The 18,063-nt window shown below is 40.8% G+C and overlaps 1 protein-coding gene across 2 annotated transcripts in view; it reads left to right on the top strand.

The window, feature by feature from the left end:
* Positions 1-18,063, top strand: part of SLIT3 (slit guidance ligand 3) — a 491,996-nt gene that overhangs the window by 395,433 nt on the left and 78,500 nt on the right. For both annotated transcript variants that reach the window (XM_066559986.1, XM_066559985.1), the window contains 5 exons: positions 3,247-3,315; positions 4,371-4,442; positions 4,624-4,695; positions 10,045-10,116; positions 14,582-14,745. In XM_066559986.1, coding sequence (XP_066416083.1) covers positions 3,247-3,315; positions 4,371-4,442; positions 4,624-4,695; positions 10,045-10,116; positions 14,582-14,745 — 449 coding nt within the window. The remainder of the gene's footprint in view (positions 1-3,246; positions 3,316-4,370; positions 4,443-4,623; positions 4,696-10,044; positions 10,117-14,581; positions 14,746-18,063) is intronic.

Raw genomic sequence — 18,063 nt, 5'->3', positions numbered from 1 at the left:
CCTTCCACATTGAGTCTTTTATGGCTATTTTGAGGGGCTTTTTGGCAGAGCATCTGGAGCTTCATCTCTGTTTTTTTATTTATATAGATGCATTCATAAATACACAAAGTTTTGTGTCTCTGCCCATTTGCCCTCAGGAATAATTCCTTTATTCACTCTGTCCAGCCTCCAGCCCCCTGAGCCCAGCAAGGTGGGGAGGGGGTGCCCTGCACCCCCAGCTCTGCCAGAGGCACCTCCCCTGCTGCAGTTGTTTTCCTCATATTCAGCATCCCAGCTCCTCCTGATTCTTGGCAAGCTCTTCTGCCCTGAAAGCCTTGGTTATTTCAAATTCCCTGCTCTTAAATGTGCTTTCAGAATGAATGCCTTCAGCTTGGAAAATGCTGCCACGTTTTGTGTAATGGGGTGAGAGGTTTAGCAGTGGTGAATTGTTCTTATGGATGCATGAAAAGTGTGTTATCAGTGCTTTTTCAGAGTTAAATTGTGTTTGTTCAGAAAATGTACCACTGGTATGAGTATTGCAGTTTTTTGCTAGCACATTTATATAACCATCAAATTGCTGCAGAGCAAATCCAGAGCTATTCAAAGCAGATCTTCTGTAGGAGTTTAACTCCAGGGGTCTGCATGTCTGGGTTAGTCTGAGTCATGAAGCACTGAATTAAAATGTGCACCCTTGACTTTTGATTGCCCCAGCAAGCAGATGAGGAGGAAAAAACTTTGGCTCACTACCATGAGTTTGTTTAAATTGCAGGCTGTTTCATATTGAGATCAACTAGAGAATATCCTGAAAATATATTCTTGAAGAATTCAACATATTGCAAGAGTCTCCTTTCCTAAAGGAAAATCATATATAACTTCCAAATACATAATACATGACCTGCTTTTGATTTCCTTTAGAAATCCTTAGAATTTTACATTTGGAATAAAGAATAGAGCCCTAACCTGCCCTCTTGCATGGGTTTGAGAGTTGTGATTTTCTGGGATGAAGGGGAAGGCACAGACTCCCAGCATCCTTCTGCATCCACAGCAGACCATGGCTGGGGGAAAGAGATGTGGTTTGCCCTGTAAGAAGTGTGCCATGCATGTCTAAATACTGAGAATCTCCAGTTTATAGTGGGAAATTACCCAGGAACTCCATTTTCACAATAATTTATGACAGATTCAGCCAAAATGAAGCAAGTGGCTTTCCAGTTGTGGAAAATGTGGATTTCCATGGGAGGTGTAAGTGTGGCACAGCCATCCTGTCCTCTGGCTGCTGGGATTCTTTCCCTGCTCTGCTGGCTGTGCAACTCTCTCAGTGCTCATGATCACTGGCAGGGAGAGATTAATTAGTTCAGCAGAGTTTTTTAATTGAGAAAGTAATTTCCTTTGGTTAAAAAGTCAGAAGCTGGTATTCCCACAGTGTCCAGCCTAACCCTGGAGAGGAGTGAGGTGAGCTGCAGTGCATGCTCCAGGGGAACTCTGCCAGGATGGGATCCTGTGCACAGGCAGAAGGGATAACTGTGAGCCTGGCTGGAGCAGTTCAGCTGGAGTTCAGTACAAAAAGAGATTTGAAGCAGCAGAAAATGTTGAGAGGTCATTAAGCTGAAAAAAAAAGATGGGGAGGGAATAATACCAGCTATAAAATATATTATGTAAGAAATTCTGGATTATTTTATGGATTTTATTTTTTGAATTATGTAAAAATAAAGTTTGTGGGAAAATATTCTTGGATTTAGTTTACACAAGTATCTCTATGCTGTTAAGTTAATGTTGCAAGGGAACATAGAGCACCAGGCTAATCTATTATTATTGCTGTTTGCTATAGTAAGTGCAGAATAAGGAGGCCTGTTGCCAAAGACAAGGAAATTGTATATGTGGAATAAAAATTCTTAACATGATTATCAGATTCTGTTTTCAGCAGCAGAGGCAGCACATGAAGTGTTCTGGTGTCTGTGGGCTGCATTTCCTGGCTACACTTGATTATGTTTCAAAACATTCCATATCAATTGCATTGTCTGCCTCAGGAAATATCCCTGCAGCATCATGTAAGGAAGGGAAATATCATTTTCTCTTTCATCCCACCTGTGGAGGGAGGAATGCATTCCTCCTCCACGGAGCTCTCTGAGAAGGATGGGTTGGTTTCCCAGGCAGATGTTGATTCTGGAAGATGTTTGGAGAAACATCTTGGCACTGCCATGGCACCACAGTAGTCACTTTGCATTGGAGCTTTATTACTTTGGTATCTTCCATGGGTACCTAAAAGCCAAGGTTAAGGAACAAAACCTCCAGCTCTGTCTCTGTTTTATTGTGATAAACAGAGAAATGCCCACATCCCATTGCTGCCACAGTCAGCTGTGCAGACTGGAGTACCCACGCTCTCTTCTAGGCAAGCCTTTTAAAATGTTTGTGTTTTTTCAAGAGTTTTTAATGAGTAACTCACTGATCATGGTTCTCAAGTGGAGAAAAAGGGCAAAATGGAGGCTCTATTTGCCTGTATGAGGATTTAGGATTATCCCCAAAGGCCCTACCATGCCTGTATCTGCATAGAAATAGGTTCAGTGGTGTCTCAAACAATGTCCACACTGGAAACACAAGATATGTTGTTAAATATATTTAGTGCACATAGGAGGAACCTCTGTTCCAAGAGAGCTTGGTCTTTGGTCTTTAATTTATACCAGATTTTCCTCCTGTCCCTGCTGTGAAAAGGAGAGCTGAGGAGGGTGTATTGCTGTGGTGGATGTGCCATGTTGTGGATGTGCCATCAAACTTGTGGATGTTTGTGTTGATGCTGGAATTAGTGGGACCTTTTGCAGCACAGAGCTCTGGGAGTGCAGCTCCTCTTCCCATTCTGGCTGCACAGGGACCTTTCATGCTCAGGACAAATGGCAGGGTCAGGGAGCAGTCAGCACTGTTGGAGACACTTGGGAAAGGTAACTCCAAGTTCAGGGCACAGGCCATGCAGTTTTTCTCCCCTTCTTCAGCTGCTGTCACAGAAGAACCAAATGGTCATTTCTGTTTGCTGTAGGCCAGAGATCCTTTATGCACTTCCAAGTTTTAAAACAAATAAAGTAAGTCAATAAGCTGCTGTTGTGCTTTGTATGTGGGGTAATTCATTTATAAAGTAAAAGCTGTTGGAGTTTCAAAGCAATGAATCAAAGATAATTTCATTAGTGACTGACTTTATATAGTCCTCATTCGTGGTGCAGATTGAGTGACGTGAGTTCTCCTTAATGTGTTTGTGTAATTGTCAAATGTGACTTTTTTCAGATACTTGGAAGGAAACCATCTGCCTGCTGTGCCGAAGGGGCTCTCTGCCTTCAGACACCTGACACTGATGTAAGAAACACGTGCTTTCAATGTCAGGGAAATTGCATGACTCTTTCTGCACTGTGCTGTTGGTGGAACATAAATAATTGGTATTTGGAGTGGGGTGTGGGGAAAAAAAACCAACACCAAACCCCAAAACCTTCTGTAATTTGAATTTGGAAAGAATTTCACGGTGGACACTGCTGCCAGTAAATGTTCATAAAGAGTGAGGTGCCTGAGAAGCCCCTTGCTCTGCAGGACCCCGAGAGGACAAAACTCTCACACAGACTGCTGCAGTTTCACTTGGCAGATTTATCTGTAAAGGTCATTAGCAGAGGAGGCACATTCATTTGTGCTAGATGAGGCAGTATTTACAATGCTAAGGCAATGACAATTTGCATAGCTGTTTCTTCTGTGAACAGTCATGCAGATAGAGACACAGCTAGGCTTCATTCTGTAAATTGCTCCCTGAAATACACAGGAGTGACATTCCCTGCCTGAACTATTTATCAGGAATTTTCAAATGCTGTTGGAATCAGCTGTGCAGATACTCCAGTCCAATGGGCTGGGCAACCTCAGACAAAAATAACATGGATGAAAACTAGAATGCTTTGCTTTAAGAGTGTTTTTTATTTAGAAACATCTCTAATTTTGCTTTTCAAGGGAGATCAATAGAAAAACAAAATGTTCTGGTTGAGTCTAAAAGACTTTTTTAAATGAAAAATGAAATTTTGTTCTAGTAGCTGTCAATATGATAAGTATTTGGAAGTGGGGTGCCTTGAATGCATTGCAAAGCAAGTTGGAACAGTAAACATTCAGCAGTGCTTGTATCATTTATTCATTTGTTCTTTTCATTGAATGCTGTATGCTGGAAAGATGCTTTCATGTTTCTCAGTCTGAGGCTTTTTAAGAGAGTCTGATATGCTTTTCCTTAAGAGTTTATTCAAAGTTGGTCAGAAAATACACTGGTTGATAATATGCGACTTTTCAATTGCTTCCAAGCATTTTGCTGTGCAGATATTATGTAATCTTTTTAAAGATTAGTTCATACATGTAAATGATATTTTCTCTGTGTGTTTCTTCAGTGATTTGAGCAACAACAGCATCAGTGTCTTGGCCAATCACACCTTCAGCAACATGACTCAGTTATCGACGCTGTAAGTAGCCCAAAGTTTTGCTAACAGCTTTAATTGCTTTTCCAACACCATCTAAGCTGTTGAGCAATTAGTGCATCCCTTGTTGCTTAAGCATGTGTCTCTCCATGCCTATCTGTGGTTGAATTAGCAGTGAAATAACCAAAGCCAGGCCAGAGTTGTGACTCTGCTCTCCCCTCTGCAGCATCCTGAGTTACAACAGGCTCCGGTGCATCCCTGTCCACGCCTTCACCGGGCTCCGCTCGCTGCGAGTGCTGTAAGTGAATCCTCCAGTGCAGCTCTGCAGGCTGCAGCTGGGGCAGGGAGGCTGCAATGGGCAGGGGGGAATGAATTTTCACATCATTGGTGTCAGTGTATTTCTGCTCTGGTGGAATTTGTCCCATAGAGGCCAGAGCAGGTGAGCGCTAAAGACGCGATTACGTATTTGCAGGAGGAGTGCAAATTCATTTGTCTGAATTTCCTTCAGGGTTTATTTACATGATGGAGCTTTTCTCTGAAAGCTCTGGTGCAGGACTGTCACAAATACAGGTGATAGTTCCTGCATCAGAGGAACAATCTGCAAAAAACTTCACAGAATCTGTTTCTGCTGCCTGAGCAGTGTCTGGGTGCTCCACAGGAGAAGAGTTTTCCTTAGTCTGTATGCATTTGGTTATAGAGTGTGAGTTTCCATTGGATGCTTCAGCAAAAGTGTCTTTATGGAAAACTTCTGTGCATTTTCAGAATATTTTCCATTTATTCAGATTGATACAGGCAAGCTACAATGTGATCTGAAGGGAAGTTAGAAGCTCCCACACTAAATCAGTGAATAAATCAGGCCAGTGGCTGGGCACCAGTAATGCTGAGATGCCTGTCTCAAATGTCCTTAAGTTGTGAATAAAATTACACCTCATATTGACTGGGGGCCTGCTCAGAGATATCCATGTGTGGTTTATTTCTTGGGAGGTCCTTTTCTGCACTCCTCCTTTCTTTCCAGTGTAGCTGCTTTCAGCAGCTTTGTGGATTAAACCATTTGTTTACAATCTCTTGTGAAATTCATCCCCTCATTGTCTCAGAGTGTGGGCTGTGGGCCTGTTCCTCACTGCAAGAGCCTCTCCCAGCTTTCCTCAGGCATCTGCAGGACTGGCTCCTGCCTCTGTCTCATATCCACTGCCTGATCAGAAACAAACCTGGGTTGGTTCTGTGGACACCTAGCCCCACGTGCAGCTGTCAGGAAGGTGGAGAAGGAACCTTGCCATGGCCCAGAGACACGAGTGGGTCACCAAGACTTGCACAGTAGCCCAAGGGGATACATTAAATAGCTTGTCTGAGTGAATTGGTTCAGTGTGCCAAAGGAGAAAGAGTTCTGAACACTCAAAGCTCAGGACAGACGAGCTGAAGATCGTTCTGAGTGCTTTGAAACTTCACATTGATATTTTCCATTAAAAAAAAAATAGGTGATGTTCAGATGCAGAAGTTTGTGTTAATTTAAAGAGCAGTGGTTGTTGTGTACTGTTTCTATAAATGTGGAATCAAAGTGTCAACATGGGCAGTACTGGAACTGTGGAAGCAATAAGCAATAAACTGTGGTTTCAATGGTAAAACAGATATCTCAGTTTCAGCCTCCCAAATTACAAGACAGCTTTGGATTCCCACTTTTCATTAGCAAAACCAAGAAAGATTCGTGATTTGGATTTGTTGCTTTAAGTTTGGCTTGGGATCCTGATTTCTAGCACACTGGGATGGTCACATTTGAGCTGTTACATGAATCCTGAAATTCAGCCACAGATTAATATATTCTGTTTCATGGCCAAATAAATTATTCCATATGGAGCTGTCTTCTGGCCTGCTCCTGAGATGCAAGCTAGCTTGATTAAAGCTGCTGAGGGGCTCTCTACCCTGAATTACAGTGGGGATAAACCATGCCTCCCTCTTTCCAATAGCCACAATTTGTCTTTTCACTTCTGTTCTTGCAGGCCACATATGGGCAGGAACAGAGGGCAGTATTTTAATGACAACTGTTGTTTTTTGGCATTTTTAAATGATCTGCTAATCAAAAAGTATCTTCCTCCTTCAAGGGAGAAACCCCCCACTGCCTAGCACAGAGCAGTGAAATGGGAATCTCTGCCTCTGCTCCCTGCATTTGGAAGCCTCCAGATTGATTTGATTTATTATGGCCCACAAAACTCTGGTATCAGCTACAACTTTTGCCACGTGTCATCACTGTTGCTACTAAAAATCAATTCTCCAAAGAGAAAATGGTTTCCAAGAGACAATAGGAAATCTGTTACTGTCAGTTTTTTATTATCCATACTCTCAGGGGAACTTAAAAGAGAAAACATCAGCAAAACAATTTTCACTTTTTTTTTTTTTTAATAAAAACAATATAGGGATCTTATTACTTTTGGCTGTGCATGCCTTTGGAGGTAGCAGACCCTTCTCATGAAAGTTTTCCAAATTCCTTTGTTTTCTGTATTTTTGCCTCTATAGTAAATACAGTAAAAAAGTGTTTTGAAAATCAGAATAATCATAGCTGTATGATGCACTTGGTCTTTGACAGATATTTCATTCTGAACTCCCTTTCTTAGATTTTTCAGCACAAGCCCAAGTGAGAAAACTGCAGAGTCAACATGTTTATGTTTAAGCCTTAATATCTATCAGTGTTTACAAAATCAGGTCTTTAATCTCAGCCTTCCCATGGTTTATCCATAACAGCAGCCAAAGGGTGCAGGGGAGCACAGGACATAAAGTCTGGAGAATTTTTTTTAATAAGCAGAAGTAGGTTTTTGAGCCAAAGCTGTTACAGTGAAAAGTTGTGGATTGGTTTTTCAGTTAATTTGTCCAAAGCTTGTCTTCTTAGAAACTAAATATAAACAGATTAAGGAAGCTGAGATTGAGACAAATTAGAAGTATTAGAGCTCTCTGAATGACCTGAACAGATTATTTTAAAGATCATTGTGTAATCACATATGTTACTTAGTTGAGGCAAAGTCCAAAAATCAAAATAATTCCTAAGGTCACTAAATAATTGTCCATGTTATAATTAGGGGCAAAAGGGGTAAAATGACCTATTGAATATTCTATTAAGAGATACTCCAGTTTTACTGAAAGCTGATGGATATTTCCTGCAGTTCAAAGCTCAGACAAACACTAGTATGTGTGATGATAAAGCTGTCACCAGTAATCTTTGGGCACAAAGTTTTTGCAATACACTTTCACTGTTGGGTGCTGCACTGATTTGACCCAACAGAAGCATCTGGCTGGTTTTTATGGGGGGTTTTTTGGTGTTTTGTTTTTTGTGGGTGTTTTTTTTTTTTTTCTTTTATCAGAGAATGATTCCTTGTATTTATGCAGTCAGTTTGTAGAAGCTCTGCTGATGTGAGCGTGGAGCAGTGGCACTGTGGCTTTCCCTGCCATCCGAGCTGTGCTGGCTCCTGCAGGCTTTGGCACCCTGGGGGCTCCCTGTGGGTGTTTGCCCCGATGGGATGTGGCTCTGAGAGCTCACATTTCTGTCTTCCCAAAAACACATCCCCCTTGTGTCTGCAGGAGCCCAGGGCTGGGGACAATGGGCTGGCAGGCAGGACGTGGGAAGGGTCCATGAAAGAAAAACAACCAGGAAACCCCAGCCCAAAAGGATTTGTTGAATTAATTTCCTTCCCTGAAGACAAAGGAATAAGTTAGTGAGATTCTGTGTTGAAGGAAGTTTTGGTTTCAAGAATTCTCAAGTGTTCTGTTACTGTGTCCTCCAGAGGAGATCCACATCACCTTAAATCCAAACCCTTGCTGTTTACTGGAGCTCAGACAAGAGGATCCCTAGAAGTTGTGCTTTTGAGGGAGAATACAGACATCAGTGTGTGCTTTAAATGTCCTGATGTGAAAGGATTTATTTGACCATTTGATTGTAAGGAGATTTGGTACAAAAATGTGTTCCTGATGTTGATCCAAGAGGAAAGATTTTGTTGCACTGTTGAAGTCTCTTGCCACTATTTATTATTGTGAGTTTTAGGGGGGGGGTTTAGCATTTGTCATTTCATTTTAGTTGTAGGAGTGATGATGTTGCTGACATGATTTTTTTATTAAAATGCAGGCACTTGCATCCATGAAACACCTCAGTGTTTGGGACATGTAATAAAGCAAATCCTTCTAAGGGTTTTATTTGATGGGTTTAACTTCTTACAGATAAATGGCTATGTCATTCTTCAGCTTCTCTTGGATGTTTCCAATACACCTAGAAGAGAAAATGTACTCCTTCACAGGATAAATGGGCCTGATACAATCTGAAGATTAGTATGTCTGTTTACAGAGAATTGTCTTGCAGTTTAAAAGATCAGCAATAAGCTCATTATGAGCAGCTGCTTATTTAAATGTGTTCATTTCATTGACCATTTTGATGACAAGTGGTTGACTAGGTCTCCTCACACCACCAAAATACTCCTTGTTGAATAGCTGTGGGTTTGTCTCACTCAGTTGGTCATTCTGTACAGAATTAGTGAGTGTGTTTTATCTGGAGTTACTGTGTGGGAGCTCATATCCTTCCTGTTCCTGTGCAGATTCATTTCTTGGAGATACACCCTTATATATGGCAAGTTATTATTAATAGTCAAAACCAAGGAAGGCTTAAAGGAAAATTTCAGAATCAGGATGTTGGAGGGGCATTGTGTACATCCTGGTGCAGCTGAAAGTGGTGTTAGGGAAGAAAGGTTGCAAAAAACAGATGCTTTTTTTTCACTTAGGGCAGTTGTCTGTTTCCATGGGTTGAGATTTGGATTGTTTTAAACCCAATGTTTCAACAATAGGTACACTCACAGAAGTAAAAACTGTGATTGCTGTGTCAGCAAATCACCAGGTAAGTTAGAAAACAAATGACTCAAGGGCAAGAGCTGCTCCAAACCACACGACAGCATTCTGTTTTCCACCTCCTCTGCCATGTCTGGAGCACTGACAGGAATTCCCATCTATGCTTCTCTATGTAACCCATGCACAAATGTGGGTCTTTTCTCATAGAAGAAATAAAGTGGGTGCTTAAATTGTCCTGGAAACAGTGGAGAAACCCTTTCACTCCTTTCAAGGGTCCTGAAAATGCTGCTAAAAATTATAATTTCTTTGCACAGGGTGAATAATGTCCTAAAACAACTGATTTCAGGTGCTTTCCTTGGTAGCACAGAGAGGTGGTTTTTACTGTAAGAATAGGAAAGTGTGGCTGTATTTACCCTCAGGGACTCTTGCTCTCTCTCCTAGGATCTCTCTGAAGTCAATAGTTAATTTAACTTTCACAATTCTTATTTCCCCTGCTCTGTTTTTGCTGTGCTTCTGGCTAATGGGATTCTGTAAGAGAACTCAGGTCTGGATGTGAGGGTCCACTTGTCATCAATACACTTTTAATGGCATAAATGGTATGTCACCTTTTTAATTTACAGCAGCACTCACCAACTCTTCTGATTGCATCATTGTTTTAAATGCCAACACCTCGAGGCAGGAGTGATAAACCATGGAAGTTCACGAGTTGTGAAACTCACAGAAACTCTCAAAGAATCAAAATTAAATACCCTTTTGAAGCATCCATTCCTTCAGTTGCAGGGGCCAGACAAAATACTGTGCTTTGATACCTTCCTGCTTCTCCCCCTTCTAGGACACTCCATGGAAATGACATTTCCAGTGTTCCTGAGGGATCTTTCAATGACCTGGTGTCCCTGTCCCATCTGTAAGTACTTCTGCCTGGCTGAATCTCTGGGATTGATGGTTTCAGATTTGTAAAACAGCACATATTGCTAGGATTGTATAGCTTTTTTGGTTTTCCTGCTCACTTTTCGTAATGTGCTCTGGATATTCATAGTGCATCTGTTCAAAGGAAATAAAAATTTCTAGGACCTGTTGTTATTAGTTATGAAAATATTTTCTTAAGGAAAACCAAATGAGCAAGTGTGACAGTTTTCTCTGCTGTGGACTTTGTGTTTAAGGTTTTCTTTCAGCATTGTCAATGTGAAATGCAGAGCATATTATGGTTTAAGAGTGAGGCAGGAAACCTCCCACAAAGAACAAATATTAAGCAAATGTGAATTCTTTGCTTAATAAGTGTCATATGTTTTGCATGCTGGAATGTTGTCAGTATATGGCCTTGTTGATGAATCACTACTACAGACATATATATTTAATCACATGGAAATTGGTCATTTCACAGCATTAATGCTTCATTCCATAGTTTGCAAAATTATTAGGCATTTCAGCTTTTTGAGGAAATTACTATTACACTGGTAGAGGGCCAGGAGACTTTCAAATGCAGTTTAGTTGATGAAAGAGCAGACAAAGAGCTGCAATGGCTCCAAACTAAACTTGAGTGACCAGAAAATGCTTTTTCACTGAGATAGCGTGTGATACTTCACACTATTAGATAATTGATGTAGGAAAAGCAATTTTGTGCAGCAAGTTTCTTGATGACTGTCCTCAGTTAATCAGAGGGCTGAGCATGTGTTGGTCCCTCTGTGAAGTGAGTGGTTGCACAGGCCGATACAGATGTTTTCTGCCCTGATGCTGATGTAAACACAAGCAGATATGTGTGCATTTAACATAGGTTTATATCTATTAATTGTTTCTTTTTAACCTTTACCGTGCCCTCCAGAACACTTCCCTGAACACCACATTCAGATTGTATTGAAGTATTTCCTGGGTAGCAGATACATCCCTGGCAGCTTTCTGTCTCTGTTCCTCTATGGACAGTAAAAAATAAAAATATCTCAGATAGGCACAGAAATCATGATAGCAGCTTGGGCAACTTGAGCAGAGAAATAATGAAATAATCTTCTCTGTTTCCAGCTTACACCGCAGTATCATTGGTTTTGCACATTTGTTTTTCCTGTTCCCAGTTTAGTCCAGTCTTTTTGTGTGTTTGGGATTGAAATTCTGGCTGAGCTGAAGCCCTGTTCCTGCTTTTGGGAGTGCAGTGACACCTTCCATACTGGGAATCTGGCTGCTGGGGGTACTTTCAGAACTCCAGGAATAAACATAGCATGTTCCATTTGTTTGAATTTCCCTCAGGGTTTACATTAAATGAAGTGGAGATCCAATTTTCCTGGGTAAACTGTTCACCTTAGGGAGTGATAAAATCCCCTTTGGCCCAATACAATCTCTGCACTCTTTTCTGTTTAGATGTATGTGCTGCCAGAAATGTAAAATACACAAAGCCCAAATGAACAGTAATAAATAGGATCCATAAAATAAATAAGACCTGTCTGGGGTGTAATTTGCACAGTTGAGCAGTTGAATTTTACAGTGCAATTGTGCTCTCCAGTTTCTTAAAGAGGATCCTGAAACTTTTAGGAACCACAATTAATTTTTTCCTCACATGCCTGAAAAAGCTGTGCTTACTCAAAACCACAAAGTCATAATAATTGAAAATAAATGCATTTTGAGCCCCTCCTGATACACTGATCTTCAAGGAGAAAGCAGGCACTTGGGGTCAGTTTGAAAATCATACAAGGACTTGCTATCCTCAAATTCTTAAAGCATGGGAGAACAAAAATTTGTCCTAATTGTGCATGGTATGTGGCTGAGGGTGGATTGGTGTTGTGGCAGGGCAGAGCTGAGTGCCAGGGTGTGGAAAGGATGCTCAGCCCAAGCCTCCTGTGGCAGGACAAGGGGGACATCAAACTGGCTTTTAGAATTGCAGAGAGATTTTTGTATAGCATAAACAAAACTATGGATTTTAGTCAGTCTTTTGCAACAGTTTTGAGTTGGTCTGTAATTGGAAGAACAAAAGTGAAATCCAGATGGTCCAATCACTTTCTCCATAGCTGTTTAAAGCCTACAGGAACATTTTCACCACATTTCCTTTATGTCATGAACATCATCTCGCTGTAATGGAAATATCATAACAAACTATGCAGCTTTAGCTCACTGAATTTTGAGGTAGGTTTGTGTGTGCTGTACACTGCTTTTGTTTACTCTTTATTACTTTATTTAGTTGAATCACATAATTGTCTATTTAAGCCATGACTCTACTGACATTTTTAATCCAGGGCAATGATAAGAATGCTACAGCACTGCTGTAGGATTGGGTATAATATTACTTTAAGAGAGCCCAAAATCTGCTGGGATGGAGCTGGGACCTTCCCAGTTAGGTCAGGTCCTGCAGTTGCTGTCCTCACCCTTCACTGGTGAGTGTCCCAAGCACTGCTCACACAAACTGACCCTGTGGCACCCCAGGGTTTGCACAAACCCTCAGCAATGGATGATGTTGAGTACAGCAGGTATTTCCAAAATATTTCCCATAAACAGCTCAGATTTCTAATCCTGCTGAATTATCTTCTCTTTACTCAAATTTTTATTAACTGCCTATAAAAATAAATTGTCCCCTCCTCTTTTTTTCAGCATTGTCATGGATAGAGTTATTTTAATTGATTTTATTCAGAGTTGCCTCTAAACAAAATAAGTGTCTGAACAGAAATATCTGCCCAACATTTTGAAAATGCTTCTGGTGGTATTTCCTTACAGCAGAAGATATTTTTACCTTCTGGAAATATTTTGCTATAATAGGCAGAGAAATTGAGAAAGTATGTTAGAACTCATGAATGAAAATACAAGAATTATCTCTGGTTCCTAGAAATAAATTTTTTTAAAAAATCAAAAAAATAACCCCAAGCCAAACCAAACCAAACAAAAAAATAAAAGGCAAAAACCCCCAAACAAAGCACAAACCACAAAAAGAAGTCTGGAAGGATACATTTCTGAAGTTATCAACAATGTTATTAGTAATCATTTTTTGTGACTGTAGAGCAGCTTTATTTCTAACATAGTTTATAAATATTAATTAACACGGTAACAAGCTTTCCTTTGTCCTCCTACTCACATTTTATATATGGAAGTTTCTCAACACTAAAAATTTCTCAGCTTTCACTGCTGCATTTTGTTTGACCTTGGACAACTGAGCCAGTTGATCACAGTTCCAGGGTCAAAAAGTCAACCCAGTAGTTTTTTTTCCATTGTAAGCAATGGATTTACAGGAGGAGTGGATGGGTATTTTTTAATGCTGAGCTGCAGTACACATTTAATTTTGATGAATGAGCCCCAGACAGGGTTTGAACCCATGAACTCTCATTATGAATCTGTCTAGGGCACAGTGGGTTCATTAGTCACTCCAATAATAATGTATCAACAAATTTACTGACGTTTCTATCTTAATATCCTGCCTGATATGTTTTTATTTGAAAGAAGCTTGAGTTTACAGTGCCATCTTAAAAATAGTTTATAGCATATGCAGAAATTTTAAAGTCTAAAAACCTATTTGAATAATTTGTTTCTTTAGTATCTCTTCCTTGTGCTATTCTTTATTTTGCTTATTTTCCTTTCATGTCAATTCAGGTGTTGTACAGCTGAAGTCTTACATTGACTTTAAGCAAAATAAATACAGACTTTCAACATGCATCTCTTCACATTTTAAACAATTAGTTGGCTTCAAACTGATTTTTCTGAAGTGTAAACTTTATTTGTAATTGACCGATTGCCTAAAAAGACACTTTCTTTAAGAGACAGAGAAGTACAAATTAGTCAAGGTAGCACCTAAATTTAAGGTAAAAAGGTTGATTTTCTTTTGGATAGATATCCACTAATAAAGGAAAAAATTCTGAGAATTATAATTTTGCTATATAAATGCATCTTCTACAACTGTTTGACCTAACTCAAATGATGGGTCAAGCAGCAAATGTGTTTTCAAAGTCATAAATAAACTTAGCAGGCACTGGGTTGCAGTTTGGAAAATGGAGGTATCTTCTGCATATGTGTTTCCTCTGGTGAGGAGTCATTAATGTGAGTCATCAGACCCAAACTAAATTACCCAATTCAGGGTTAGAATACGCTCAGGAAGGACAGAGAATTAAAGGGAATCAGTGTGATGAATTTGATGAAAGCAATATGTCTGGTGACATTGCTCAAGCACAATTGTTTGAAAAAGGGACTTCTTCTTAGGTGTTTATATAATTTCCCTAACTAATGATGGGAAGAAAGGAGAAGAGCAGGAGATGAAATCTAAAATCCTTCCTGAATACTCAACAGATCTTTTCCTCGTTGGGAAACAATAACATAGAAATGTAGAATAAACCGTGCCTCGCTGAGATCAGAGCTGTTTGCTGTCTTTGCCTGCCAAATAACCTGTGCTAATTGTTGTGCACCTCGAGGGCTCTGGGCACCAACCCCCTGCACTGCGACTGCCACCTGCGCTGGCTCTCCGAGTGGGTCAAGGCGGGCTACAAGGAGCCGGGCATCGCGCGCTGCCGCGGCCCCGAGGCCATGGTGGACAGGCTGCTGCTCACCACGCCCACGCACCACTTCCAGTGCAAAGGTAGGAGCTGGCACCTCTGCCCAAGGCTCTGCCCACTGGGCTGTGCTCTTGCACCCTTGGTTTTGCGGGGGAGTTGGGGTTGGGGTTTGTTTTCCGGAATGTCGTGCTCCTTCCAAGTTGTGTCTGGGGTTTCTGTTGCTGAAATGGCTCCTGAGGTGTTAGAAAGTGTTTTTCTCCCAGCCCCACAACCAAAGAAGAAGTTGAGATTCATCAGTTCTGCTTTTCAAGGTTGTTTATTTGCTCTTATCCATCACATTCTTCCTCTGACCTGCTGAGATCTGTCCAGCAGCTCGGGTTGGAGCACACTGACCGTCCTTGGGGTGGTGTTAACTTTTTATACTAAGAACCACGTGTACTTTATCTACAATAATTTTCCAATACCTATCACCTATGTTAGACAGTCTGTCTCTACTCTAAACCAATCCAGAAGTGTCACCATCAGAGCAGAAGATGGAGGACAAGAAGAAGGAGAAGAAGGACAGGACATGTCCAGACCCCTCCATCTTGCCTCTTGAGCCCCCATTCTAAAACTCCAAAATTCTACGTTTTCACCCTGTGACAAATTAACTATCATTCTACTCAAACCCTTGTGGCTTGTAAATCTTCACACAAAGTGGCTAATTGTTTCCATGGGCTAAAATCAAAGGCACAGGTGTTTTTGACTCCATGCCAGGGTCTCAAGTCTTCCAGGGCAGTCAGAGGAATGTCCTGGGTTCTGACAGTTGTGTTTTCTTGTGTTCTTCCCCAAAGTGCAGTTAGCTGCTCCACCAAGGAGAGGAGAAGCACTCCACTCTCCACTAAGGCAGGAGAAGCAGGGAGCCTGAGAGCAGTGAGTGTTCCTGATGCTCACCCCAGGTTATGTAATGGCACATTAGCATATAGGGTGTTGTTAGAACTTATTGGAACAAATAATTTTTTTGGCCTGTGACTTACCCCCCAAAAAATTGGGAAAATAAGAGGTAATATAAAAACATAGAGCACTGTAGTTATTATGTACATTTACTTGAAAATGTACAGAGAATTCTTAAAGCAAATATTTACCCAAAAGTACATTTTCATCTGCAGATCTGCAAACCGTTCCAATCAGTGGTGATTCAGAAACTGTAGATTACAGAAAATGTGTCATGTTTGAATTCAGTGTGCATTTGTTCAGGAGAGGGTTGGGGGGCAGCTCTGAACAATTCAGGGTGCTCAGTGGCAGGAGTGTACTGCTTTAGAGGGCACTCAGATTATCCACTTTTCTGTGGATTAAATAAGTAGCTCATTAGTGAGTGGTGGAGATTAAGACATATCTGCATGTTCTCTTAAAAAAAGAGTTTCAGAGTTTTGCTTTGCTTACCAGCAGGAACTTGAAGATGGATCTATATTTATAGCGGAAAAGATGTATCAGTAGCCTCTCTTAGAAATGGAAATGAGGGCATAAAGCCTGTTTTTATGTCTCTCAGAGTACCATGCCCATTTACAGCACTGCTTGGCAGGGTGATTTTATAGGTGCTGGAATTAAACTGCTGAACAAACAAATGGTGGTGTTGGGGTGAGTTTAAAACACAGGTTCCCAAGGCTGAGTGGAATTTTATGTCCTTTCAAATGTATCTTTAATAACTGTAACCTTATAATTTAATTACTTTGAAATGTCAGTCTCAAAACTATCAGAACTCTGACCATAATTATCAAACCAGAGACTTTACAATAGTGTCTCAAATGTGAAGTAGAAATATAAGTACTAAAAATAGCAAATAATGCACTTGCTCCCATGAAGTGAACCAAAGAAAATAATTGATTTTGTATACTACACAGGATCTGAAAATTAAACCAGAAAGAGACTGGCTGTCTTCTTCATTCTGAACCTGTGATATATCAAGAGTTATGCTCATTTTCTCTCTGAAGTAAACAAGCAACTCTTAGGCAAGAGATCAGTACATCTGTGATCCAGGATATTAGATGTAGTTGTATGCTTTCTATGTAAATATTAGATTGGTCCACTAGAAAGCTCATGTTCTTTCTAATATCCCAAAAGTTCCCCTAGCTTGCTTTATCTGAACAGAAAAGGAGAAAATAATGTGTTGATTTGGAGTTGGTGTTTGCACAAGCAGAAACAGTTGATGGTCTGGACAAGTGGCAGGAAAGTTCAAGAAGATCTAAGCCCTTGACAAATTCACCTTTGCTCATGAAAATACAAATATTTTGAAAGCCAGGGCATGGTCTGGCAGTCTCACTGCCCCCTGTTCCCATTTCAGGGAGTCCTGAGCCCTGACCCCCAAAACCCAGGGTGCCCACCAAGGGTTGGCCCATGCTGGGCTGGGCACCTTGAGCTGCTGCAGCAAGGTCGTGCTCAGATGTCCTCTGTGACCTCCAGGAACTTTTACATTAGTAAATAATGTAAAAAGTAGTTGAACTTTTTCTTGTTAAAAATATGTTTTTAGCCCGTGCCTGAGCAGGAGGTTATGTATCAGCAGAGCCAAGGAAATAAAAGTGTGTTATGTGCAAGTCATGCAAACTCAGCTCTGCTTTTTATTAACTTGCCCTCCCAGCTATGCAGTGGAGGAAAGGAATGTGCTGGGCTGAGGGCATTTTGCTGTATGGATTTATAAATCAAATCCACAAGGGCAAAGTAATGAACTACTTAACTGCTAGGAACTAACACTGTTCTTATTAGCTCCTACATTGATTAGCTTTGATCTATGCCGTAGAAATAAATGGAAAATGTACACGTATTATGAAATAAATAGTAGAACAAATTCTGGCTTACTGACCTCTAAATCTAAAAGAGCAACACTGCTGCCTGTCTCATGAGCTCTCAGAGGAGCCACCTTTGTTTATTCTTTGTTTATGTTACCATGAAGACAAGTGTAACTCAGGTATGTCACGTTCCAGCCCCTGTCAGTGCCAGGAATTTAGGTGTGATTTCCTCTTCCAAGGTAAAAACACGTATGGCTTTGTGTTTGGACATAAAATAGGATGACAACAGTCCTTCATTTATTTTTAGATTTTTTTCTTCCTGTGTATTTTTCCCTCAGTGCTGCCTGTGCACTCCCAGTCAGTCCCTGGTGGCACCACCATCACTACAGGACCCGGACACAGCCCAGTGCTGCCACCTGAGACCCTTCAGCCCCCACTTCTGCCATGTTCTTACCCCTGCTGGTGCTCTGCAAGCATTCAAAGTGAACATTCATAACTCATGCAGGACCATTCAAAGCAAATCCCTGGCTAGAAGGGATTTTTTCATCCCTAGTTCTGGTGACTCTGGAGCTCCATCTTCTCTTGAACATCAAATTTAAGCTTCTTTTCTTCATTTTCAGGATGTTTCACAATTTACTC

The sequence above is a fragment of the Molothrus aeneus genome, chromosome 15 (assembly GCF_037042795.1).
Source record: "Molothrus aeneus isolate 106 chromosome 15, BPBGC_Maene_1.0, whole genome shotgun sequence".
In the NCBI taxonomy this organism is placed as follows: domain Eukaryota; kingdom Metazoa; phylum Chordata; class Aves; order Passeriformes; family Icteridae; genus Molothrus; species Molothrus aeneus.
Note: the sequence above shows the minus strand (reverse complement) of the source record. Positions and strands in the feature narration are given on the sequence as shown.